The following is a 27,490-nucleotide window of genomic DNA, read 5'->3' on the forward strand; positions in this document are numbered from 1 at the left end:
CAGCTCCCTGCTTGTGGCCTGGGAAAGCAGTCAAGAACAGCCCAAAGCCTTGGGACCCTGCACCCATGTGGGAGACCTGGAAGAAGTTCTTGGATCCTGGCTTTGGATCGGCATAGCATCAGCCATTGCGCTCACTTGGGGAATGAATCACCGGACGGAAGATCTTCCTCTCTGTCTCTCCTCCTCTCTGTATATCTGACTTTCCAATAAATAAATAAATCTTTAAAAAAAAAAGAATGTATTATGAAAAAAGCATACATGGATTTAACAAAATTGTTTTGTACTGGATTAGACTAAAAAAAAAATAGCTTTGGCGCTGGCTTTTGGTAAAGTCACCAGGTGATACTGGTATCCCCTATGGATGTTGGTCTGAGTCCTGACTGCTCCACTTCCAGATCAGCTCCTTGCTAATGCTCCTGAAAAAGCAGCAAAGGATGTCCCAACTGGCTGGGCCCCTGAACCAATGTGGGAAACCTGGAGAAGGTTCCCATCTCCTGGCTTCAGTCTGGCCCATCCCTGGTCATTGTAGCTAACTGGTGGGTGGGAGACCTTTCTCTCTGTCTGTACCTATACTTGTCAAATAAGTAATTTTAAAAAATTATTTGAAAGAACAACCAAGATCTCTAATCAGCTAGTATATTTCTCTAACAGCCAGGTCTGGGAACTCCATTCTGGGTGGCAGAATGGGTGAGCCATTTCCTGATGCTTTCCCAAGTACACTGGCAGGAAGGTGAATCAAAAATGGAGTAGTTGGGGCTCAAATCAGTTCTCCAGGGTGGATGCGGTATTGTAAGAGGTGGCTTACCTAATGTACCCCAACAGTGGCTTCCAGTCTTCATTGTTAATTGCATTTTCTATGAGCTTTGTGAAGTACCCTCTCATGCAAAAGAGCTTATGGACATTTTATGTGATTTTTTCCCCTGTGTGAGTTACTAATCCTCATAGTGAAGTACTCCCTAAGCCCACCCTCCTCTACCCCATGCCTTTTCAGGACTGATGAAATAGTCCTCAGTTGTCCACTGGCCTTGCTGCATGCATTGAATCCCATTCCCTGGCCTGCCAGTGAAGGTGGGTGTTGAGGAGGTCTCTGTCCCTTGCAGGTCAGTCCGGGAAGCTGATGTATGTCATGCATAACTCGGAGTACCCGCTGAGCTGTTTCGCCCTCTTTGAGAATGGCCCTTGCCTTATTGCCGACACCAACTTTGATGTGCTCATGGTGAAGCTCAAGGGCTTTTTCCAGAGTGCCAAGGCCAGCAAGATTGAGACCCGGGGCACTCGTTACCAGTACTGTGACTTCCTTGTGAAAGTGGGCACAGTCACAATGGGTCCCAGTGCCCGAGGCATCTCTGTGGAGGTAAGACATTGGGGAATGAGGAGCAGATTGTGCTGAAGGATTGTCCTTCAGAGGGCGCTGGAGGTTTTTCCAGCCCAGGCCAATTCAAGCAGATGTTTGCGCCTCCATGACCCTTGATTCCTAGCATCTGGCTTCCTCAGTCAGGGACTTGAGAGCCCAGGATAGGAAATGAGAAGCTAGCCTCAGCTGAGGATGCCTGGCTTTCTGGGCAAGGGAAGCGATAGGTAAAGGAGACAGTGGTCAGGATGTACAGGGAGCAATTACCAGACCTGGGGCAGAGCAGGATAGCATTGGAGAAGTGACTCCGCGTCACATCAAAGATCAGGCTAATTAATATGCTTTGAGATAAGTCTCAGAATCTGTGGAGCAAAAATGTGCCTGCCCCCCCTTTTTTGAAAAGTATTTATTTATTTATTTTTATTACTTACATTGCATTATATGACACAGTTTCATAGGCTGTGCCTGCCTTTTGACATGCTGTCTGATTTCCTCTGTGGTGGAAAACGGAATGTGTGTAAGAGAGCTTCCTCCTTGAACACGAATATACATATTGATGGCCTAGAGGGAGTGAGGCAGTAGCTGACTTTAGGACCAGAGCCTACCACATATGCAGCATTCTGTGAGATTAAAAAATTAGTAAGCTTATAGAGCTGACTTTTTTGAAAAGCTTTAGTAAGAAAGAATTAGTAAGATTTAGAAAGATTTTTTTTAAGAGTGCAAGGGTGGAAAGCTGTTTCTGAAGTTTAATCTATGAAATGCCAGAAGAGGAGCACAGCTTTGCTCGGGGAGTTCAGACCAGTGGTACCTGCTGTCTTGGGTTGTGGTGCAGGAGGAACAGCCTTGAAGTAGGGACTTAAATCATTGAGATCTGGAGAGCAGAAGTCAGTCTGGGATGTGTCCCAGGAGGAAGAAAGGGCATCAGTGGTGTCTTCCGGTCAGGAACCTCTGGAGTGAAGGGCCCCTGACTCTCCAGCTTGTAAGACTGCTTGAGTCGCTGAGACCCAGGGAGCACCCACCACTCATCCTCCACTTCCACTGTTGTGCAGACACACTCAGCAGTGTCCCTGCTTATTTCTCTTTGGGACTACCAGTGATTCCCCTTGCTGTGCGCACAGTGAGAAACTAGGAGAGAGGAGCAGGAAAATCTGAGCTGGAGCTCCTTTGGCCCCTGCCATATTGCTTGGGAAATTTCTTGGACTCAGCATCCAGACGGGACCTGCCATGGGAGTAAAGTTTGGGCTTGAAGAGGCTTGTGAGCATCGATGTCTGCCGTGCCCTCTATTTACACCTTGAGTCCTGCTCTCTGTCTTGCTCTCCCTACACACATATTTTTTCCCCCTTCTCTCTGTTGTCTGTCTCAGATTTTTCCTAAGTTCCCCCTTCAGTCCTCACCCAGCATCACAGCAGGGTCTGCATAGGCCTGGAATCATAAGGAACCCCGATCTGCCTCTGAGGCTAGCATTGAGGGCTGCAGTCGGCACACCTCTGTGCTGAGAGTATCATGAAAGCTTAATGGGAACAAAGCGGGGTGTGTTGACCATTTCCTGCGGAGCATCTCTGCTAGCGGGTATGTTTGTGACTCGGGGCTGGGGAACATGGAGGCAGGGGGCAGCAGAGCAAGAGAGGCAGGCCTCGTCCACCCTGTCCCTTACCTTTGTTCTCTTGTTCTTTCGGTCCCCAGGTGGAGTATGGACCCTGCGTGGTAGCCAGTGACTGCTGGAGCCTGCTGCTTGAGTTCCTGCAGAGTTTTCTAGGCAGCCACACACCAGGGATTCCTGCAGTGTTTGGAAACAGACACGATGCAGTCTATGGCCCAGCAGATACCATGGTCCAGTACATGGAACTCTTCAACAAGATCCGCAAGCAGCAGCAGGTGCCAGTGGCTGGGATTCGTTAAGTGACTGGCAGCTGCCAGCTGAACCTTGCACACCAGGGACACTGCACAGGAGGAGCAGATGCTGCGCTCAGGTCTCCAGACTTCAGAAGTCTGGAACAGACAAGGAAGCTCCTCTTCTTCTCTGGTTTCCAGCTGTGGCTTTTGCTGTGGGACTCTGGACTCCCTGCTGTTGACCTTGTCCCCAACAGCTGTTCCCCCGCCTCCAGGCCTGTCCTCAGGAATGATTTGGCCTGTCTGCAGGAAGGATTATTATGAAGATTGGAATACTTTGGACCTTTCCTGCTTTAGGGGAGAAGGTAGGATGGGGTGTCCCTGCCCAGGATTGGTGGGCAACTCAGTTTGTATTCCTAGGTACTGAGGATTTGGTCTAGGCCCACATGCTCTTTGTTTGGGCTATGAGGGAATAAAAGTCTGTTCCTTAACTCAAAGGAGTAGCTGGGACTCTGTCCTGGAGGTGAAAGGGAAGCCAAGCTTGTTTGGTGCCTGGCATTTTCTGACCTGTGAATCGACTGCTGGGATGTTAGTTGAGTCTGTTGCAGGCTCTTGTTGACATTCTTCCCTCCTGTTGTATGTTAAGCCACGGGCTAAACTGCTGTGATGGAGACCCAAAAGGCCAGTGGCTCTTACGGATAGAAGTTTATTTTTCTCTCACTTGATAGTACATAGGTAATCAAATGGTCCAAAGCAGATTGAACTGTACCAGGTCATTAGGATTCGTTTATTTTTATTGGAAAGCCAGATGTACAAAGAGGAGAGAGAGAGAGACAAAGATCTTGCATCCATTGGCTTACTCCTCAAGTGGCCACACTGGCCAGAGTGAGCCCATCTGATCAGGAGCCAGAAGCTTCTGTCTAGTCTTCCATGTGGGTGCAGGGTCCCAAGGCTTTGGGCCATCCTCTGTTGCCACATTCAGGGAGCTGGATGAGACGTGGAGCAGCTGGGACATGAATTGGCACCCATATGGGATGTTGCCGCTTGGAGGAGGAGGATTAGCGAGTTGAGCCATCATACCAGGCCTCATCAAGAACTTAGTTTCTTTTTGTCTTGATGTTCAGCCACCCCCAGGATATTACCCTTAACTGACAAAGCTCAAAGCAGACTCCTCTGCTCCCATGTCCATATTTCCTGGGAAAGAGAGAAGAAAGTGATTTTTAAAAAAAACTTGTACACTGGAGTGACTCAAATCCCAGGGTCACTCTTTGCTGGAGAAACACTGGAACAAGGAACCTCAGATCCGAGCAGTCGAGGGGCCTGCGATTAGAAGATGGAGAGTACAGACACAGGGGCCCACTTCGTGGTTTTTGCTCTGTGGAGCTCCCTGGGTACATCCAGGAATGTTCTTAGCTGTTACTTTGCAGTCAGTACTGTCTGCAGCCGAAGTCTTTGTTCTGAGTGGCTTAGCATCGGGCTGATCCAGAGGCACTGTGAGCTTAGGGACAAGTCACATGAGGGGGACAGTTCGGCATTCCTCACAGAACTCTGAGCATTTCCATTTCTCATGCATGTGCAGCTCGGGATTAGAACACTTAACCCGGTTACTTGCACTGTGTGTGGTTTCCCAAGCTCTTTTTTCTCATCCATTGCCCCTCCAGGCTACTTGTTTGACCTGCACTGCCTGCCTACTCCGTCTCTGCTGCAGAGTGTTCAGCGAAGCTAATCTGATAGACATAGCGGAGGTCCTAGGGAAGCGGCTCAGCTCGTGTACAAGCCATGCCTGACTCATGGCACCTAAGGAGACGTGGTTTGCAGGCATATGCCAGGACAAGTCAGTGCTCCCTTCCAGTGGTGGCCAGCTGGGAGCTCAGTTCATAACTATGGGACCTGAGGCTTGTATTTTCCTTTCTCACCTCCTCATATTTTGTTAATGTTATTGCTTTTGTTTGTTTTGCTTTTTAAAATGGCAGTATGCTGGGCCCAGTGCAGTAGCCTAGCGGCTTTAGTCCTCACCTTGCATGTGCTAGGATCCCATATGGGCTCCAGTTTGTATCCCAGATGCCCTCCTTCCCATCCAGCTCCCTGCTTGTGGCCTGGGAAAGCAGTCAAGGACGGTCCAAAACTTTGGGACCCTGCACCTGTGTGGAAGACCCAGAAGAGGCTCCTGGGCTCCTGGCTTCGGATTAGTGCAGCTCTGGTTATTGCGGCTGCTTGGGGAGTGAACCATTAGATGGGAGATCTTCCTTTCTGTCTCTCCTCCTCTCTGTATGTCTGCCTTTCCAATAAAGAAAAAATAAATCTTAAAAAATTGCAGGGGCCCGGTGCGGTGGCGCAAGTGGTTAAGGTCCTCGCCTTGCACGCCCGGGAGCCCATATGGGCGCCGGTTCTATCCCGGCAGCCCCGCTTCCCTTCCAGCTCCCTGCCTGTGGCCCGGGAAAGCAGTCGAGGATGGCCCAAAACTTTGGGATCCTGCACCCGCGTGGGAGACCCAGAAGAGGCTCCTGGCTTCGGATCGGCATAGCATCGGCCGTTGTGCTCACTTGGGGAGTGAATCATCAGACCGAAGATCTTCCTCTCTGTGTCTCCTCTCTGTATATCCGCCTTTCCAATAAAAAAATGATAAAATAAATCTTTTTAAAAAATTGCAGTATGCTTTAGATAGCACTTATACCCAATTAAAACAATAAAGTGCTTGTTTTTCCCTTCTGATTTATGTTCTAGTCCAGATTTCCCTGAGTTTTTCTGCAGGCTGTTTCAACTCTTTGATGGAAAGAGATGAAGAATAGGCAGGAGTTGGAGCACAAGGTGTTCTTGAAAGAATGTTGAGGTGGAGTGTGGCCTCTTTGGGCTGAGGCATTCTAAGTAGGAGTTCTGTTCCCTAAAGCTGAAAACACTGATATCAACTCCCTTCTTGGGTTTTGTTCTGTATGTATAGTCTTGGCTCCTGTGTTTCTTTTTCTTTTTATTCATTTATCTTACTTGAACGTAAGAGTTAAAGAGGGAGGGTGAGAGAGAGAGTTTCCATATGCTGATTCACTCCGTACATGTCTCAGTGGCCAGAGCTGGACCAACCTGAAGCTGGGAACCAAGAGCTTCTTTTCAAGGTCTCCCAGATGGGTGCAGGGCCCCCAGCACTTGGACCATCCTCCACTGCTTTCCTGGGCACTTAGATCAGAAGTGGAGTAGCCAGGTCGTGAACAGGCACCAATTTGCCATACCAAAGCACCAGCCCCTAAATAAAATATCCTGAAGTCAGCTAGTTAGTGGAGATGCAGTGTCTTTTGGTTAAAATCTGGTATTCTTCCTTCTACACCAGACTCTTTCTGCACCTCTTGTGACCCTGAATGCTTCAGCCCTCTCCCCATCTGTAGTCACCCAGAAAGAAAAACTGGGAAGATTCTGAGACACCTCTACCCTGTCACTTTTTTGGAACCACAGACATCTGCCAGCCTGGGCTCTCAGAGAACTCCAATTCTTCCTCTCCATCATACAGGGTGCCTGTGGCTCCCACAGATTCTGAAGAGAGATGAGAGTGGAGTCAGAACACACTGCAGCTCAGGACTTGGTTGTGCTAATGTGTACTAAGAGTGTAACTAGTATTGTATTCCTCAGGAAGAGAGGGGAAAATTGGTTTTGATTCATTTTAAAAAGTTTTGTTAAGTTACAGTTCTGGTGACACAAGTGACCAAATCTCTGGGGTTGGTGGAGGGCGGCACAAATGGGGGCCTATTGTCATGCAGATTGTGTTTAATCTGGTTTGGGTGTAGGTTATTGGTTCCTGTTCTGACTGGTTCCCTCATGCCTCTCTGATGTTCTCTTCTTTGTTCCCACACTGCCGCCCCCCATCTCCTTACATTGAAGTCCCAAGGAGTCACATTTCCCCCACCATCAGTGTCACTGCTGCACTGAAGGACGTGCATAGAGACCAACCACTCCTTCCTAGTCCCAGATGTACACAGAAGAGTGTGTCCTGAAACTTCAGGTTGAGGGAAGAAGCTAGAAATTCTCACCTATGGACGTAAGAAGTATCAGAAGTCTCTCTCTCTCTCTTTTTTTTTTTTTTTTGGAAACATCTTTATTTTATTTTTTATTTTTGACAATCTTTACATAGTTAATTAAGGCACAACAGTTCAAGGGCTACAGGAAAGTGGATAAGATTATCTTTTCCACATTTTTTTTCCTGTATCTGGGGTAAAGGGGGAGATAAAGAGAGAAGCCCCACCCAGCCTCCCACCCATCCCAGGTCCCTGATGTGGAGCATGCTCCAAGGGTCTTGCTCAAGTGGTTTTGATAGTTCAGTGGTTATGAATTGCTGCCGTTCTCACCACTCCAAGCACAGAGAGGTCGCTGCGGAATCCTCTGATTGACATAGTCCATCTTAGAGTCTCTGTTTGCCCTGTTTTTCACTGCCAACATATGGCTGGGGTAGTTGATTGATTTGTTCTGTCCTCTGTCTTTTCATGGTTAGGGTTCTGAGTCCGGCAGTTTGATTGGGGGGATCCCTAAAGAAACTTTGTCTGAGGTGAACCCAGACCAGGTTCTTGTGTGTACTTGCAAGTACAGGGCCTGGTACAGTCCATCGCCCCAATCAGCTGGTGGTTGCAATTGCTGGGTCGGTTCTGTTTCCAGCCCTGTCTTCCACTAGAACCAATGGGTGTTGCAGTCCAGCCTGATTCTGCCCAGCACACACTTGGCCCTCACATAAACCAGTGGGAGCTGCAGCCTAGTTGGAGCAACCCACAATAACCCCCACCAGGCCTGCCCCCAGTTTCTCTTTCTTTAACTAAATTTTTTTTTAATATTAAGATTTTCCATTTCCTGGTTCACTAACCAAATAGCTGCAATGGCCAGAGCTGAGCTGATCTGAAGCTAGGGGCCAGGTGCCCTGGGCCAAGAGCTTCTTTGAGGTCTCCCACGTGGGTGCAGGGGCCCAAGGTCTTGGGATATCCTCTGTTGCCTTCCTAAACCACTAGCATGGAACTTCTGGGAAGGAGAAGACCGGGATATGAACCAGTGCCCATATGGATACTTGCACTTGCAAGCTGAGGATTAGCCAGTTCAGCCATTGCACCACCACTTCTTCCTACCATCCCCTGCCCCCTGCTCAAGTCTCACTCCTAAAATATTAGCATATAGAAAGCCAGGTGACAGGCACTTTGAAGACATTGACAGTAGCTGTAGAGCCTAGTGGCACTGATGAATGTCCCTACTGTCCATCTCCCAGTGCATACCTGGTAACTCAACATTGCCTTGCCCTTACCACAGCCACCCTCTCCAACTCTGTTGCTTCTGGGCACCTAAGGTTACAGCCTAAACGCTCTTGCATGTGGAACAGCTGAAGTCCATTGTGACAGTCAGCAATTTGAAAATAGGTCCATTTGGCTTTTGAACAAGGTTTTCCCCTGCCTTTTATTTCTTCCCCAAAATTGGGAGGGGAACTGGCATTGTTGTGTTGGGGGTAAACACCTGTTACCAGCATCGGTTCAAGTCCCGGTTACTCCATTCCAATTCAATTCCCTGTTAATGTGCCTGAAAGAGCAGCAGAGGGTGGTCCAAGTACTTGGGACCTTGCAACCATGTGGGAGACCTGGAGAAAGCTCCTGGCTTTGCACTAGTACAACCCGGGCCATTGCAGCCATCCAGGGAATGAAGCCGTTGATGGAAGATACCTCTCTTTGTCTTTCTCTCTGTCTCTCTAACTCTGCTTCTCAAACAAATAAACAAATAAATCTTTTTTAAAAATTGGGGGAACTGGTGCTGTAGCACAGCTTGTTGAGTAAGCATTCCATATGGGTGCCAGTTCATGTCACAACTGTTCCACTTCCAGTCCAGCTATCTGGTATTGTACTTGGGAAAACAGCAGAAGATGCCCAAGTCCTTGTGCCTCCATGTGGAAGACCCTGAACAACCCCTTTAGCCTGATCTAGACCCAGTTGTTGCTGCCAATTGGGGAGTGAACCAGTAGATGCAAAATCTTGCTCTCTTTCTTGTGACTTTGTCTTCCATATAAATGGTCTTTGTTAACACTTAAAGTTTTATTTATTTATATGAAAGTCAGGATAACAAGAGGAGGAGACATAGAGAGGTACAGAAATCTTCCATTCACTGGTTCACTCCACAAATGCCTGCAACAGCTGGGGCTAGGCCAGGTTGCAACCAGGATCCCAGAATTCCATCTGTGTCTTCCAAATGAGTGGCAGGGACCCAAGTACATTGGCTGTCGTCCACTGCCTTCCCAGGTACATTAGCAGGAAGGTGGATTGGGAGTGTAAAGGGACAAAGAATAACACTTCAACAAGGGATATAGGGGTCCCAAGCTGCAGCCCAGCCTGCTACATCATAAATAACACACATCTAGGCAGGTGTATACATTTTATATTAATTTTATAGTCATTCCTGCAGGATGTCAGACAATTTCTGGGCAGTTGTGCTCTTTTAGAAATAGGCAGGGGTGGACCTGGTGGCTAAAGTCTTCACCTTGCATGTGCTGGTATCCCATATGTACACTGTTCTAATCCTGGCAGCTCCACTTCCCATCCAGCTCCCTACTTGTGGCCTGGGAAAACAGTCGAGGACAGCCCAGAGCCTTGGGACCCTGTACCTGTGTGGAAGACCCAGAAAAAGTTCCTGGCTTCTAGCTTTGGATTAGCTCAGCTCCGGCCATTGCAGCCACTTGGGGAGTGAACCATTGGACAAAAGATCTGTCTCTCCTTCTCTCTGTAAATCTGTTTTTCCAATTTAAAAACAAAATCTATCTATCTATCTATCTATATATATATATAAAGGAATAGGTGGGGGTAAGTATGTGTTAATTCTATAGCTTATTTTGGGGACTTAGTTACTTATCCATTCTGACATACTCCATGGGATCTGAAAAATCCTGTTGTAGTAAAATGTGGCATAATGAATACGTTTTCATTTTTCAGAATTAGGTGACGGATGGCAAAGAAATAGTTCTGTGCCTTGGTGAAATCATCAAATTTAAAAAACTGGAACCTTGAGAGCAGATTCCTAATTTCCTTCTCCATTTCATTTTATAACACACCTCTGTCCCCATCAGTTAGCATAGGCCAGTTTTTAAAGCTAATGCTTACTTTGAATTCTTCGTGAAGGTTTTCAGAAGAATTTAGGGACTGTATTTATGTAGCCTACATTATTCAGAGACCAGAATTCAATTCTGGAAATCACTCCTCACGGAGGAAAGGCAAGGCTGGGTATGTAGAAGTGATAGGCATACCGAAGAGGCAGCCTGCCAGAGGAAAGAGGATGCTGCTTTTGGACACAGGTGACTACGTGATAACCATGGCCATGGCCTGGGCTTGCCAGATAACTTCCATGAGATTGGCGCTCTGGGTTTCATCAGTGTAATGACAATAATAATGCTGCCTCCCATATATCCTAGGATTAAGGAGAATAGAAAAGTGATTTGTAAACAGGGAAATGTCAAATCTGCCTTTGTATCTTTTTTAAAAAAAGATTTATTTATTTTTATTGAAAAGTCAGATTTACAGAGAGGAGAGAAAGATCTTCCACATGCTGCTCCACTCCCCAAGTGGTTCAACAGCTGGAGCTAAGCTAATCCAAATCCAGGAGCTTCTTCTGGGTCTCCCATGTGGGTGCAGGGTCGCAATGGTTTGAGCCATCCTCCACTGCTTTCCCAGGCCACAAGCACGGAGTTGGAAGGGAAGTGGAACAGCAGGACATGAACCAGCACTCGTGTGGGATGCCAGCACTTGAGGGAGAGGATTAACAAGTTGAACCATTATGCTGGCCCCCCAGAACTGCCTAAATTCTGAAGATACTGTGCACCCTTTTTGGTAGGTACTCTTTGTTTCCAAACTCATGATTCTCACACTTTTTGGTGTCATGACCTCTGGATGTTTGTAAGAAGTATTGAGAGACCTGGTGTTGTGGCACAGCAAGGTCAACTGCCTATTGCTGTGCTGGCATCCCATGTCAGAGGCACGTGAGTCCAGCTGCTCAGCTTCCGCACTATGCTCCTGTGAATGCAGATGGGAAGGCAGTGGTTAGTGACCCAAGAACTTGGACTTTTGGGTTCCTGATTTCAGTCTGGCCCAGCCCCTGCCTATTGTGGTCATTTTGGGAATAAACAAGCAAATTGAAATGGATCAGTCTCTCTCTGTCACTTTGCCTTGCAAATGAATACATAAATCTTATTGAGTACCCCCTAAAAAACCTTTGTGTGATTACTTGCTCATTATGAAAGTTTGTAATAAAATTCAGTCGAGGGCAATAATAAACTCACGTTAACAAGATTTTTATGGAAAAATGACTTTGTAAACAAAATTTAGTGATGAGAGATATTTATATTTTGCCAATCTCTTAAATGTCTGGCATCATAGAAGAAAAAAGCTGTATTCTCATATCTTAGGCTTTTGCATTCAAACTTGAAAGTGTTCTGACTGAAGAATATGAAGTAACTGACCTCAGAGATGTATATTTATAAAGGCGCTTGCGTATTTCTGGATCTCCCTTGATACTGCCTTGAGCCTCCACTCAGTCATTGTGGTGTAGAACCGAATTGTGTATCTTAATCACTCATTTATTTTGTACTTTGGATCTTTTACTGAGGCATGATTTTATAGCATTCTGCATGAGTTATTTGGGAACTACTGTTTATCTTGTAAATGTTGATCATTTAAAAAAATCTTGTTGGGCACGGCGGCGTGGCCTAGTGGCTAAAGTCCTTGCCTTGAACGCACCAGGATGGCCGGTTATAATCCCGGCAGCTCCACTTCCCATTCAGCTCCCTGCTTGTAGCCTGGGAAAGCAGTCGAGGATGGCCCTAAGCTTTGGGACCCTGCACCCATGTGGGAAATCCGGAAGAGGTTTCTGGATCCTGGCTTTGGATCGGCGCAGCACCAGCCGTTGTGGTCACTTGGGGAGTGAGTCATTGGACAGAAGATCTTTCTCTCTGTCTCTCCTCCTCTCTGTATATCTGACTTTGTAATACAAATAAATAAATCTTTAAAAAATCTTGTTAGGAAAGTCTTGGTACACCATCAAGGTCACAGCAGCAGATAAAAGTGTCCAAAAATTCTAAGTTTTGCCTGCAAGGTTGAGTTTTATCTTTGCTGAGATGGTGTCTCAGCTTGGCTGACTTTCAAGAAAATGTTTGGCAAATACTCAAAGAACAGCTAAATTTCCTGTTAACTATTCTTTCAGGTAAAACTGGTGTTCTGTGAAGAATGCTGTCCACTTAGCCAAAACTCGAAAAATTTCCCTCCTATTTTTCCTCAAAGCACACAATCCACTTAGTAGTACTCCTTTTCTGTATATGTCCATTTGATCACAGAGGATGGCATTATTACAGACAGACCCATGTACTTTCTGAAGTGGAACACGTATGTTGGTGTGTACAGTGCCCGTGGGGGAGTCTTTCATATATCTTCACCTTGATTTGTGCTAAGGCAGTAGCAGTTTTACCCACTGTTGTTTTTTATCCCCTTGCAAATGTCCTCATAGCGACAGAGGCACATATGTGTTTTGTTCTGAGGGACTGTCATGAAGGGTCCCAGGGCCGCCCAGGCCACGCCTGTGAGAACCACTGATCTAAAAACATGCTCACCACACTGAGAACTTGTTCCACTTGGAGGACTTCTCTCGCAGGGAAATTCTTTACTCAGCAGAGCATCTTGCTAGGAAACTAACACTGAGTAAGCTACAGTCTTTCCTTAAGAATTTTCTTATGAACTCTTCAATGACCACATCATGATTGGGGTGGCGAGACTGGCAACGACCCATGAATGGTGAACTATTGGAACCACTTGATCGAGTATCTCGGAGCGCACCCCACACCCGGGACTTGGGGTGGGCGGGAGACTGGGTGGGGCTTCTTCCTCTATATCCCCCTTTAGACCTTGAACCTTTTTTACCCCAATTAAATTTGTAAGGATTGTCAAAATTAAATAAAAAAAAAAAAAAGAATTTTCTTGGGGATTGTGGAAAGTAGGCAAACAATTTAGGAATTACACTTTAAGAATTCTTTGAGGAGAATTGATAATAATGGTTATGGTACAATAAAGGGAGTGCTAGATGGTGGATCTCCTTCCCACATATTGAACCACATGGCAAATTCTGACCAAAGGATTTTGGTCAAACCCTCCACTCCACATCCTGTTCCTTCAGGCAAACCTAAACATGTCCCAGGTTAATTGTCCTTGGAAAGCTTTCCACAGCTAACCTGACTTCAGCCACTGTCCTTTTCTTTGTCGTTACTCCTTGGCTTTTGTGCTGCCCTGCTTGGTATGTATATACTGTAACCCTGGGCCACTATTGCTGATGTGTTTCTTTTACTTGTCCTTACATTTAAATATATATTGACTTGCCTTACCATGTATGTGTTGGGTGTTACAAAAGTGTGGTAAGGTTTTTGTTGTTGTTGTTTTAAGATTTATTTATCTTGGGCCCGGTGTGGTGACCTAGTGGCTAAAGTCCTTGCCTGGAACACACTGGGATCCCATGTGGGCACTGGTTCTGGTCCCGGTGGCTCCACTTCCCATTCAGCTCCCTGCTTGTAGCCTGGGAAGGCAGTCCAGAATGGCCCAAAGCCTCAGTACCCTGCACCGTGTGGGAGACCTGGAAGAAGTTCCTGGCTTCTAGTTTTGGATTAACACAGCACCGGCCATTGTGGTCACTTGGGGTGTGAATCATCGGATGGAGGATCTTCCTCTCTGTCTTGCCTCCTCTTTATATCTGACTTTGTAATGAAAATAAATAAATCTTTAAAAAAAAGATTTATTTGTTTTGAGTGCCCAACATGGTACTCTAGCGGCTAAAGTCCTCACTTTGCATGTGCCCCGGGATCCCATATGGGTGCCAGTTCTAATCCTGGCAGCCCTGCTTCCCATCCAGCTCCCTGTTTGTGGCCTGGGAAGGACAGCCCAAAGCTTTGGGACCCTGCACCTGCGTGGGAGACCCAGAAGAGCTCCTGGCTCCTGGCTTCGGATTGGCTCAGCCCCAGCCATTACAGCTGCTTGGGCAGTGAATCAATGGGTTGAAGATCTTTCTTTCTGTCTCCTATCTCTGTATGTCTGACTTTCCAATAAAAATAAAAAGATTTATTTTGGGCCCAGTGGTTAAATCCTTGCATTGCAAGTGCTAGGGTCCCATATAATTGCTGGTTCCTGTTCATATTACTCCACTCTTCATCTAGCTCCCTAATTGGGGCCTGGGAATGCAGTAGAGGATAGCCCTAAACCTGTACCCGCGTGGGAGACCTGTAAGAAGCTGCTGGCTTAGGATTAATGGCTCCAGACATTGTGGCTCCAGGAGTGGAGAGGGTTACCAGCAGACAGATCTTTCTCTCTGTCTGTGTAAATCTGCCTTTCCAGTAAAATAAAAATTTTTAAAAGATTTGATTTTTACTTGAGAGGCAGATTTACAGAGAGAAGGAGAGGGAGAGAGAGAGATCATCCATTTGCTGGTCATAGTCAGCTGATCCCAAGCTAAGTGGGTGCAGGGGCCCAAGGACTTGAGTCATCCTCTGCTGCTTCCTAGGCCATGGCCAGGGAGCTGGGTCAGAACTGCAGCAGCCCCGACTTGAATGAGCATCCATACATGCTGGCACTGCAGGTGGAAAATTAGCTTTCTACGTAAGCAAAAGAGCAGGCCCCAACAGTGTTGTGGCAAGTTAGACCAAAACAGGACACCCCAAGAGCCTGACCAGGAAGGGAGCCTTTGAACTAGCTTCAGTCCTTTCTCCCCATGATCTCTATCCCCAGGCCCCTACAAGTTCTTGGAGACCACGACCAACTCCAGCCTGGCTCATTTCCCGTCTTTCATCTGCGCTTAAGTTCACGGAGAGATCTTCGTCCTTTGGGATATTTCCATTTCCAAACAGCTGAATCCCGCTGGGGTCCTCAGTGGCCCAAGTCTGACACGTGCTGGCCGGCCTGGGAGCCAGCTTTCACCAACCGCTGTCCAAAGAAACCTCACAGTTCCCTTGGCTGTTTCTTTAGGAACCACGCTGTTGAAAATAACAAGTATTTTCTTAGAAACAGAACAAAACAGGATAGCGAAGAAGCCTTTTACCCCTCACAGAGGAAAGAGATGTTCAACAAGAGTCCCTTCCTGCAAATGAAGCGCTGGGGAGAAGTGGGCGGATTTGGTCTCTGGCATCTCTGGCCCTTTAAGGAGGAGGGGCGGACACAAGACTCTGCACCTTTAAGAGTTTCTTTGTCTGGAATCCTTATTTACCCCTCGTGTGTTTCAACCAAACTTGGACCGGCGGTTCACAGCGTCCGTCCACACCGCCGCCCCTCACGCCAGGCTCGAGTGGGCCGCGCGTTCGAGGCTGACCCTTCACTCGGGCCCCGGCGCGCGAACCCTCCGGGACACGGTCGGGGCCCTGCGCGGCGCCGTTGGCGCAATGCGGGGCCCGAGGGGCGGGGCCGCGGCGGGCGGGCCAATGGGCGGGCGCGGGGCGGGGCCGGGGCCGGTGGTCTCGCGCTCCGGTGACAGCTCGCGCGTGCTGATGATGGCGGTAAATAGAGGGGGGCCTGGGGAGGGGGCGGAGGTGGGGGACGGGGACGCGGAGGCCGCCCTGGCCAGGGGAGCCCATTCTAACGCGCGGAGGCGGGGACAGGAGTCTCCGCACTCCGGCCCTCCCCTTTAAAGAAGCAAAATCCTCACATTCACACACCGGGTGAGGGGCGACAAAGGCGGCGCGCGCCTCGCGGGCGGGAGGAGCGGCGGTGGCAGGGGGCGGGGCCGCGGCGGCGGCGGGCAGGGGGCGCCCCGGGCGGGGGCCGCGGGAGGCGAGAGCCCGAGCAGGGGCGTGCGGGCGCTGCTGATGGCGGGGTGGGCGACGGGTGGGTAGGGGGTTCTAGCCTGGAGGCAAGAGCTGAAGGGAGCTTCGGGGGACGGCTGAGGAGGAGCCGGGCTGAGAAGGACTTGAGGATTAAGGGGAGAAGGGGCTAGAAGCCAAGGGAGAGCTGGAGTGAGGAAAAAGCCAGTTTAAGGAGGTGGGAAGGAGGGGAACACCAGGGGCGGGTGTCAGGGAAGCCCGGCAGGGAATGGGGTTAGGGAGACGCGGGCTGGGAAGCGGGCTCGGGGGTTGGATGTGAGCGCAGGGGGGTGTATCGAGGTCAGGGATACTGGGGTTGGGGAGTTGAAAGTGGGAATCGAGGAGGGGAAGCTCTGGGTAGTAGGAGTTGGAGTAGGAGGAGAGAGGCGGGAGAGAGAGAGAGTGATTAAGAGCCAGACGTGACAAGGGTGTGAACTAGTGCGGAGCGAGATGAGCTGAAGGACCGGCGAGGACTGCTGGCAAGGCTCTGAGAAAGGTATGGGTTGGGAGGTGGGGCGGGCAGTGGGCGTACATTCTGGAAAGTGAGGGAGAGCAAACGAGACCCCAGACTAGAACCAGGTGGAAGTCGGAACAAGAGCTCTAGAAGCAGGAGGAAAGACGGATGAGAGATGGGCGTTTTGTAAGACAATTCCAGGAACAGAAAGACCCAGAGTTTTTTTTTTTTTTTTTAAATGGTGTTAGAAGTGATGGCGGTCTGGGACCAGGGTAACCGGGGAATTAGGCTCATGGAAAAGGTTCCCCGAGATCCTCGGTAAAAACAAAACAGAACAAAACGGAAAACAGGCGAAGAGAGGGCTAAACCAGGCGGTGAGAAGGGGCAAGGAAGAGATTGGGCCCCCGCGTGTCAAGGGTGGGATAGAGGAGTAAGAGCAGAGGACCCGGTGGAGGGAACCTGATGGATGTCGAGTTGGGGTAGAGCGCACTGGGGAATCGAACGTGCCGGCGCAGGGAGAGGCTGCAGGAGGTATATAAGGATCAGGGCCGGAAAGCTTTAGGACGCGTCCAGTATAGGGAGCCCCTGATGCAGAGGAGGAGGAACCATGGTAAGTGCCAGGGGCCCTAGAGACGAGGAGGAGGAGGTGGGGGGACACTCAAAAGTGAGTGGGGCGGGCGAGGGCGGGAGACAGGAAAGCAATTCTTTGTTGGGAGCTGTGTGTTGAAACTGTGAGTCCTTTTGTCCCTAAAAGTAGAAAATTCCAAGAACTGCTTTTCTGCCTTCCAGGAATCTTGGATTCGTTTCCACCTTGCATAGCTTTTGATTTGACTTTCACGTCCACTTTAAAACCGTGAGACCCATTTTGATTTGATTTTGTGCCTCTGTGACGGTTAACGGAGTCCAGCTTGCATGCTGAAATCCACTGCTTCTCTCCGGTATTGTAATAGAAGGAAAATGGGCTGTGTGTTTCCTCACAGGGTACCTGTCTAGGGTGATAGTTGGGGTATTTTAGCGGCATTGTACCTGACAGGCGCCCAGGCCGGGTACTTTTTAGCAACAGCATTTTCATTTTCCACGGAGATCATACTTTTGTTGGGATAGGGAAACATGAGAATCTTTTTTGTCTCGATTAATCGGCCAGGTTTCTGCTGAATTGTTTTCAGTGGCTGGAGAATACTGAAAACTCATTTCAGAAAAAGGGAATAACCAACCAGGGAAGTTTACTGGGGCAGAGATTTAAATCAGGGCTGGGAGGGTGTTGAGTTCCTCAGCCGCCGTTAGCTTTGTGTGGGACTTTTCATCCTATACTAGAATTAACAGAATGGAATTACGATAGGGAAAATTGTGGACTAGGTGGGAATTTTAGAGGGCTGGACTTGTCTTTTAGGTGAAGTAATGAATTTGCGGTTAATTTTTATGAGAAATCCCTCTAAGATTGCAAACCTTGTGCAAGTGGAGCCTGGACAGCTCCGCTGCTTCTCCTTGTTTTTATGGTTGTGAATAAAGAAGGCTGTACTAATGTTAGTGCTAATATTCTAGAAGCATTTTGATATTTAGGACACCTGGAAATTAAAAGAAAGATAAGAAATTCGGACAACATTTGGGTTATTCTTACCTGGAATTTAGTTTTAATGGTTTTTGTTCTGAAGCCTTTACCTTTAGCTGAGAACATTACTTTTCATTTGAAGGAGACAAAGGAGAACCTATAACTAGGTACAGAACGTGCTGCTCCCGAGGACCTAACTTGGGATTATTTCATTAGTTCATATGCCTTGTATAAATTCTGTTTTGTGAGCATGTGTGTCGATAACAAAGTTAGGTTTGCAGTGTAGTTGGCAAAGATTTGGATTTTGATTTGTGAGTATCAGAAACACTGGTTATTAATTTTTGTGTGTGTGAGTAATTGAAAATTTTAGTGAATTTTGGATTAAGGTGCTGACTGTGTTCATGGCATAGCATTCATTCATGATCTGTGTCACAGATTCTGTGAAGTGTTCAGGACAACCAGATTCATTTAGACATTTAGCAGAAAATTATTTTTAAAATTAGTAGTTTTGCTGCTGTATTTTAAAAGGATTAACCTAAAAATGCTAACTTTCAAACTTTCAAGATGAACAGTAACTTTAATGCGAGACACCTGCTCCTGGGAAATGTGTGTGCATTACTCCCTTTGTGGACGTGCTGGGCTGACATGGTAGTAGATTGTACTTCATATGTGTGGTATCGCCATTTTAAATAAGGTACTTGTTTTGAAGTTGATATCTCTAAATAATTAATATTGGGTAAAAAGAAACTTTGCGACCATCCAAAAGAGATTGGGTCCTGCCTGCTTGTTCTGTCTGATTATTCCACTGATTAAAGTTACGAATGGTTAACTCTCAGCTGATGTTCCTAAATCTGAAAATGTGTATCATTCTTTCGTTCAGATAATACCGTTTCTCCTTAAAGACTCGAATCACAAAACTATGTTTTCATTTGTAGATGAAGTAAAAATCTACCCAAAGTAATTTAATCTTGTCTGAAATCTTATGGGCGAAGCAAAAGACCTTTCAGTATATCCTCGCACATGTGGATGGGCAGGCTGTACATAATTCAGTGCTGCTGGGGGAATCATGGAGTGTTTGGATGGAAACAGACCTTGGCAGGGTCTCTCGTTTACCTTGCAGCGTGGGTCAGTATCATGCCTAAATCATCCCAGGTAGATAAGTTTATCCTGATTTCTTATAAATCTTCAGTTGAAAATGTGGCAGCCTTTATGGGAAGCCATTCTTTGTCAGGAAAGTTTGTCTTCTTCCAGGAGCACTCACACAATGCTTTGTCTGTATTTGTTACCTCTTCCTCCATTTTCAATTATTGAGTGAAAACAAAAAAAACCCACTTACATTGGTGTTGGTAAGACAGTAGTTCTTTTTAAACTTGATAGCAAATGCTGTGTTTTATTTGAGGCACTGTTGAAATACTTTTGCAAATTGTAATTTATTTACTCCTTACAGCAGTCCTAGGAGGTAAGCCCTATCACTATTCTCCCTCCCCTTTTTTTAGATTTATTTTGATTTTGTTGGAAAGGCAGATTTACACAGAGGAGGGACAGAGAAATGTTCCATCTGCTGGTTTACTCCCCTAAATGGTTGCAACATCTGCAGCTGAGCTGCAAAGCTAGGAGCCAGAAGCTTCTTCTGGGTCTCCCATGGAAGTACAGGATCTCAAGGCTTTGGACCATCCTCTGCTGCTTTTCCAGGTCACAAGCAGGGACCTGGATGGGAAGTGGAGCAAATGAGGACATGATCTGGCACACATATGGAATGCCAGCACTTGGAAGTAGAGGCTAGCCAATTGAGCTAATTGAGGACGTCCCACAGCAGGCAGTTCTCTAAGCAGTGAACCAAGTGCTTACTTTCCACATGACATCTTAACCACTGCACCAAATTCCAGCCCCTATGCTCAGGCGTTTTTACAGCTCCTTGTTTTACAGTTGATAATTTTTTTTTTCATTTTGTTTTATTTGAAAGACTTACAGAGCAAGGGAGAGACAGGTTCCATCTGTCACCTCTTCAAGTGGCCACAGTGGCTGCGGCAGGAGAAAGCTAGGAGCCTGGAGCTCCCTTAGGGTCTCCCTTGTGAGTTGTAGGGGGCCAAGCACCTGGACTGTCCTCTGCTACTTTCCAAGGTGCCTTAGCAAACAACAGGGCAGGGTGTGGTAGGCAGCAGTTTGACCACCACAATATCAGTTCCTAGACATTTTTTTAAAAGTCAGAGTTATAGAGAAGGCAAGATAGAAAATTCTTTCATCTGCTAGTTCACTCTCAAAACATCTATGATGGCCAGAGCGGTTTCTGGGTATCCTGTGGGGGTGTAGGAGCCCAAGGTCTTGGGATGTTTTTTTCTGCTTTCCCAGGGGCATTAGCAAGGGGACAGATTGGAAGTGAAGTAAACAGGTCTTGAACCAGCACCCATATGGGATGCTGGCACACAGATGGAGGCTTATCTTACTATACCATAGCACCTACCCCTTGTATACTTTTTTAAGCTGATGAAAAGTTTCCTTCAAAAGAAAGATAGGAGGCCCAGGAAGGAATAAGATGACCCCAAAAGCTAGAGTTAACAGTTAGGCACATAAAAATATAGGATGCCCAGTTAAATCTGAATTCCATACAAAGTATATCCCAAGTACTTTAAGTGTCCTGTATTTTATGTGCCACCCTCCATTTGGGGGTTCTGTTTGTAAAACAGGAGTCCATACCAGCTGTTACATTTCAATACTCGCAGTTCTCCCAGAGCCAAGAATGAGTGGAGAAAGGCTTGGAACATGAGAGCCTGTCACTCGCCAAGCAGACCAGGGGTTTAGCACACAAGAGAATGGTGGACCAGAAGCTATGGGAAAGTTCTAGTTGGGAAAACCAGCTTGTCAGTGATGGGAAGACTTTTCTGAGCTGCAAATGGGCCACGGCTTGAACATGTAGGCCACTGAGTCCTAGGTCCCTTCCCCGGGCTAAGTCTACCTAACAATCCAACAGCAGGCCGGGGGCCGAGGCCACAGCTGTCCACCAGGTGCCTGTGCACACAGCAGTTGATAATTTTTTTTTTGTATGAATAGTGCTACTTTTTTGGTCAGGTATTAACTCAGTAGTACATACAGTCATTATTTTATTCTAGAAGTAGAACTCTACTTCTAGAATGGTATCCTAACCTTGGTGGGAATGGTATTCTAATCTTGACATTTTGCAGGGAGAGGCTGTGCTGTGGTATTACTTCTGCTTGAGTGTTGTGAGGCTAGCCCTCTGTAGTACTGCTTAGTTGATCCTCTTTGCGGACTGTTTGCCAATCCTTAAGGTTATCCCTTTGGTCGTGTTATTAGATTCAGTTAATAGCTCATTTCCTCTCTGGACAGTTTTCCTCCCAGTTCCTGGAACAAACAACATAAGGGTTTTGTATAATGCAAAGATTACATCACAGGTCTTAGATGTTTCTATCTTTATCATTTCAAAATTGTATCTGTAAAATAAAACGACCCCAGAACAATTTAAAAATAGCTTACTATATTGCAGATCATGTGTCTACCTTTCTAGCTAGTCAGAGGCACTGAATGTGTTATAGGCTGTAAGAGGTTTGCAGTTGGAAGATTATTGCTGCTTGAAAACACCCCCCCCCCCAAAAAAAAGGAGCAAAACTTAACCTTGGGAATCAGCAGCAGCAGGGACTTGAACCTGCACTCCAGTCTGGAATGGCAGCATTGCGAGCAGTAGGATCAACCTACCATATTGCAGTATTAGCCCAGTGATTTTTTCCCCCCAATTTTCCAGGCTTAAAAAAAAGAAAAAGTTACAGAAATGATACAAGTATTCATCAGTTGTTTTCATTTGGTTCATTTGCTGTATCATTTTCTCTCACTTCAGTATTTTGAAACAAGTGAAATGAAAGAAAATGCATGGGAAGACCTTAGTTGCTATTTTTTTTTTCAAAGAGTGAAGAATCAGAAAGTGACTGATACTCTTTTTTAAAATAATATGAATATTTACTCTTTTTAAAAAAAATGTATTTCTTTTATTGGAAAGTCAGATATACAGAGAGGAGAAGAGACAGAGAGGAAGATCTTCTGTCTAATGGTTCATTCCCCAAGTGACTGCAATGGTTGAAGCTAAACCAATCCAAAGCCAGGAGCTGCTTCCAGGTCTCCCACGTGGGTGCAGGGTCCCAAGGCTTTGGGCTCTCCTAGACTGCTTTCCCAGGCCACAAGCAGGGAGCAGGATGGGAAGTAGAGTAGCCGAGATTAGAACTGGTGTACATATGGGATCCTGGAGCGTTCAAAGAGAGGACTTTTTTTTTTAAGATTTGTTTATTTTATTACAAAGTCAGATATACAGAGAGGAAGATCTTCTGTCTCATGATTCACTCCCCAAGTGAGCACAATGGCTGTTGCCTTTCCGAAGCTGGGAACCAGGAACCTCTTCTGGGTCTCCCACGTGGGTGCAGGGTCCCAAAGTTTTGGGCCATCCTCGACTGCCTTCCCAGGCTACAAGCAGGGAGCTGGATGGGAAGTGGAGCTGCCGAGATTAGAACCGGCGCCCGTATGGGATCCCGGGGCATTCAAGGCGAGAACTTTAGCCACTAGGCTACACCCTCAGTCCCCCAAAGTGAGGACTTTAGCCACTAGGCCACTGTGCTGATGTTCCCCCACCCCACATACTTGATTTTAATCAAGCACTTGAAGCAAAGCAATCTTGAGATTGGATTTAGAGTGGTTTTGTGATTTGCCATCTTTCAACAGGATCTGAAAAAAAATTCCTTTACTTGTGAATGAGGAGTTTATAGACCTCCCATCAGCAGGAAGCATGTGGTCATATGCCCCTGTGGGGGCCACCTGCATCCCACCAGCCCATGTGGGGTGCTCCCAGTTAGGCCATCCTGAGGACGTGCTAGCTGTCCGTGAGGTGTAGGTCTTACTGTATGAGAAACAGGAGCCCCGGTTCTTTCCAACACATGCCAAGAAGGTTTTAGAGGAAACAACATATTTTAAGGTCTTTAGATCTTTTCAAAGAGCTTGGAAAGATCAAAGTACAAAATATCTTGCTGTTAAGAACATTGGCTGGGATTACTACAGTAGGAGTGCCTTTTGTTGAAGGCCTGAGTAACCATATTGTAACATTCTATTAACTCCGGCCTAAATGATCCTCAGTTTTGGGAGTCTTCATTTGTTAATACAAGGAAGTTGAACTCACCTTCCTATCGCCATTCATCCCCAGTCTTCATTGAATGATCATCTAGCCACTTAATATAAATGTAATCTGCAGAAGGGGCGGCCAAGGTTTAAGTGAAGGAAATACTAGCTGAATTCTGATAAATATAAAATATAGTGCTTATGGGCTTCTCTCCTCGCCCACTACACTGCACTTTTAAGTGGTTATCAAAGCTATGAAATGTAACTCCTTATTCAAGTTCACTGTAATAATTAAAAATCTTCCCTTTCACAAGGACGAGAGAAAAATTGCAAAATTTTTGGCAAGCATTATTTCCAGTCATGCTTTATTGTGTCTGAGACATGGGACTTTTTCAAGACTCTGATATGGTGACTTTTCCACTGCTATGTTAACAGAAGCTGCAAGCAAGGCCTGCTTCTGAACTTGCCGGGACTGTTTTTATTACATGTCAAGTTGTAAACAGCGTTGGGTGACAGGTATTTTCTCTCTTTGTCTTCTGTTGAGCTAATTAGTCATTTACACTCTGGTAGCATCCCTTCCAGCCTTGCTGCTATGTGAAAATGCCTGCTATTTTGTGCTTTTCTTGTAGCCAGGGCTGGCACACGATTGGGGGGCCAGATGTTGGTTAGCACATCAGAAGGCTCAGGGACAAAATTCATTTGTGGACTGTGTGTGTGTGTTTTTTTTTTAAATGGAGACTCTAAGATGGACTATGTCAACTAGAGGATTCCTCAGTGACCTCAGTATGCTTGGAATGGCGAGATTGGCAGCAATTCGTAACTGTTGGACTATCAAAACCACTTGAGCAAGACCCTCGGAGCATGCCCCACATCGGGGACCTGGGATGGGTGGGAGGCTGGGTGGGGCTTCTCCCTTTATCTCCTCCTTTACCCCAGAAACAGGGAAAAAAAAAGTGGAAATGATAGTCTTACCCAACTTTCCTGTAGTCTTTGAACCTTTGTGCCCTAATTAACTAATTAACTATGTAAAGATTGTCAAAAATAAAAATTTTAAAAATGAAAAGTTTATTTTTATTGGAAAGTCAGGTATATAGAGAGAAAGAGAGACAGGAAGATCTTCCGTCTGTTGATTCATTCCCCAAGCAGCCACAGAGGCCAGAGCTGTGCTGATCCGAAGCCTGGATCCTGGAGCCTCTTCCAGGTCTCCCACGCCGGTGCAGGGTCCAAGGCTTTGGTCTGTCCTCGGCTGCCTTCCCAGGCCACAAGCAGGGAGCTGGATGGGAAGTGGGGCTAATGGAGTGTGCAAGGCAAGAACTTTAGGTGCTAGGCTACCACACTGGGCCCTGGGCTATGTTTTAAGAATGTGCTCTCAAGGCTTTTGTATAAGTTGTTCCCCTTCCCCATCAACTGCCTCCTCGTTTCAAGTTGGAGTGTGGTAACCTTCTGTCACCCAGCGCTACTGTCCTTGATTCAGTTTGGAATTGTTTTCTGTTCTGTCCACCACCCCAGCGTACTCTACCCCCACTCCTGTGGTGTGGGATTTGGGGAAGATTAGCAGGGTTCACTGCTACCACCCACTGTGGGCTAGGAAGCCGCAGTCATTGTGCATGGAAAGCAGCCCAGCCTTGCTTGCCTCTCCTGAGGGACAGGAGGGCAGCCGCTTTGTTAGTGAGTTAGGAGGATCTTGCCTGTGACGGTTGCCTCTCCCCAGAGGAAGGATGAGCTCTGCCACTGTTGTCGGCTACTTCAGAATGCAGAGTGGCCAGAAAGTGAGTCGAAGCCTGGCTTTAACATTTTGTCAGTTGGGCTTCCACTCTCTCCTACCTGGTCTATGTCTCTGATGTGAGGAGGATGTGCAGGATCTGTCATGTGTTCCCATGGATGGGCCAGTGTGACTTTGAAATAAAATCTCAAGCATTAGTTTGCTTTATAAATCTAAATTTCAGCTGAAAATATAAGGAAGTATAGCTAAAGATTTACTGATTTGTCAGCTTTGACAAGCCAAAAACCTTTCTAGCCTAGCCAGATGATTTGTGATATTTTTGCAGTTCTGGATACTAATTTATCAGGATGATAAGGTCAGAGTTCCTCTTAGGGCTAATTAGATTCTCCCTGAGAAAAATTGTCACCTGAAAGTGGCCACAAAGAGAATTGGGTAAGAAAGTGTGAGACTAGCTCTCCATTGGCTGTCATTGCTGAGAACAGTGCTTGTGGGCTTGTGGTGACATTGATCTGCATTCGTAAACAGAAGTTGGCTTACTCATGTATGAATTCATAAACTAGGTGAAGCTGTACCATTTTTTTTATAAACTATCTTGAACATCCCCACAAATGGCCATTGCTAACATTTCTTTCTCTTACCCGTTTCTGTGTCCTTATGCAACACCTATACCAAGTGTCTTAATTATATCAGATGCTCATAGTGAGAACCTGATTGCCTAGTTGTAATTTAACATCTAAAAGTAGCAAAAGATCAAATTAATAAATATTGAATATGGAAAAGTAAAGTGGCAATAAAGTGATAGGATTAAAGGGCCCGGTGTGATGGCCTAGCAGCTAAAGTCCTCATCTTGAACGTGCCAGGATCCCATATGGGCGCCGGTTCTAATCCCAGAAGCTCCACTTCCCATCCAGCTCTCTGCTTGTGGCCTGGGAAAGCAGTCGAGGATGGCCCAAAGCCTTGGGACCCTGCACTGGCGTGGGAGACCTGGAGGAAGTTCCTGGCTCCTGGCTTCTGATTGGCTCAATTCCAGCCATTGCAGCCACTTAGGGAGTGAATCATCACATGGAAAATCTTCCTCTCTGTCTCTCCTCCTCTCTGTGTATCTGACTTTCTAATAAAAATAAATAAATCTTTAAAAAAAAGTGAACCGATTAGAATCATAAGCAAAGATGAGAAATCATAGGACAGCAGAATTGAATGTGCCTTTAAAAAGGAAATGTGTCTACAATGTAAGGCATAGCTTGACGGTCTTATAGTAGTGCATTTCAAGCAAAAGTTAAAGTGTTCCTTCATGAAGAATAGATTCTTTTGTGGTTAGCTTCGCTGTCATCTCCATGTCCAAATTTAAATTGGTTAAATGCTACCAGTCTTCTACTTATACTTTTAATGTAGTTCTTGATTTTTTCCCTCCATCTGCAGTTAAGGTTAGCCTATAGCTAATAATAAATTAATCTATTTGAGCTATAAAATCAGTAATCTTAGTCACTTAAATAAGTATAAAATAAAGCATATAATCACTACTTTTACCTATTGGATTGACAAAGATTGATAAAGTCAATGATAGCCAGTAGTAGATGGATAGCTGGAACTCTCACATACTGTAGTAGGCAGGAATGTAAGTTTTCTTAGAGGCAAGTTTGGCACTGTCTGTTGGAATTTAAAATGTGTGTACCTTGGGTCTGGCACAGTGGCCCAGCAGCTAAAGTTCTTGTCTTGAATGCACCGGGAACCTGTATGGGCACCAGTTCTAATCCCGGCAGCTCCACTTCCCATCCAGCTCCCTGCTTGTGGCCTGGGAAGGCAGCCAAGGACGGCCCAAAACTTTGGGACTCTGCGTCTGCGTGGGAGACCCAGAAGAGCTCCTGGCTCCTGGCTTCAGATTGGCTCAGCTCCAGCCATTGTGGCCTCTTGGAGAGTGAATCAAAAGATGGAAGATCTTCCTCTCTATCTCTCCTTTTCTCTGTATATCTGCCTTTTCAATAAAAATACATAAATCTTTAAAAAAATGTATGTACCTTGAGACCCTGCAATTCCATGTCTTAGCATTGTTGTTTTAGGGGAAAAAATGAAGGTTTGCCATTTAGGACTTAAGGATGAATAATATATGATAGGTTCACATAGTGGAATACCATTTATCTGTTAAGAATACATTGGCTATCTTTACTGATGTGGAAATATGTCTGTTGTTAAGTTATAGAAAAAGTCATGTTATGGAATAGTATGTTTAAAATATTATTTTGGGGGGGTGGTTGGTGTTGTGGCACAGTGAGTTAAGCCATGGCTTGGGAAACTGACATCTTAAATCCCAGTGTGGGTTCAAGGCTGGGCTCCTCTGTTTCTCATCTTACTCCGTGCTGATACATCTGGGAAGGCAGCAGATGATAACTTGAGTTATTTTTTTTTAACTTTTAAATATAAAAAAATTGTTTGATGTTGTTTACATAGTTGAGAAGGATACAGCCCGCGTGGACCACTGATTAGGGTGGGAAGGGTTGAGGAATAAGGGAAAGTGGATGAAACCATTGTTTCCAATTTTTATTTCTTCTTCCTGTATATAGAGCAAAGGGAAAGAGAAAAGAAGAGGGCAACTTCCAGTAGCCTAACCCTATCAGTATCCGGGGATGGGGTCAGCTGCTCGATGTCCTCCTAAGGTCCCCAATGT

The 27,490-nt window shown here is 46.3% G+C and overlaps 1 protein-coding gene across 2 annotated transcripts in view; it reads left to right on the forward strand.

Moving 5' to 3' along the window:
* The first annotated feature begins 982 nt into the window (after nucleotides 1-982).
* Nucleotides 983-27,490, forward strand: part of LOC121167160 (mediator of RNA polymerase II transcription subunit 20-like) — a 37,575-nt gene continuing 11,067 nt past the window's right edge. The window contains exons 1-2 of one of the 2 annotated variants that reach the window (XR_005885557.1): nucleotides 983-1,354; nucleotides 3,036-3,547. Coding sequence is in view for 1 of the 2 variants with exons in the window: in XM_040996547.1 (XP_040852481.1) it covers nucleotides 1,118-1,354; nucleotides 3,036-3,251 (453 nt within the window). In the remaining variant the exon portion in view is untranslated. Of the gene's footprint in view, nucleotides 1,355-3,035; nucleotides 3,992-27,490 lie in introns of those variants that run through there. The other variant, XM_040996547.1, reaches the window with a different exon arrangement.

The sequence above is a fragment of the Ochotona curzoniae genome, unplaced genomic scaffold (genome assembly GCF_017591425.1).
Source record: "Ochotona curzoniae isolate NIBS_2020 unplaced genomic scaffold, NIBS_Ocur_1.0 patch341, whole genome shotgun sequence".
NCBI lineage: Eukaryota > Metazoa > Chordata > Mammalia > Lagomorpha > Ochotonidae > Ochotona > Ochotona curzoniae.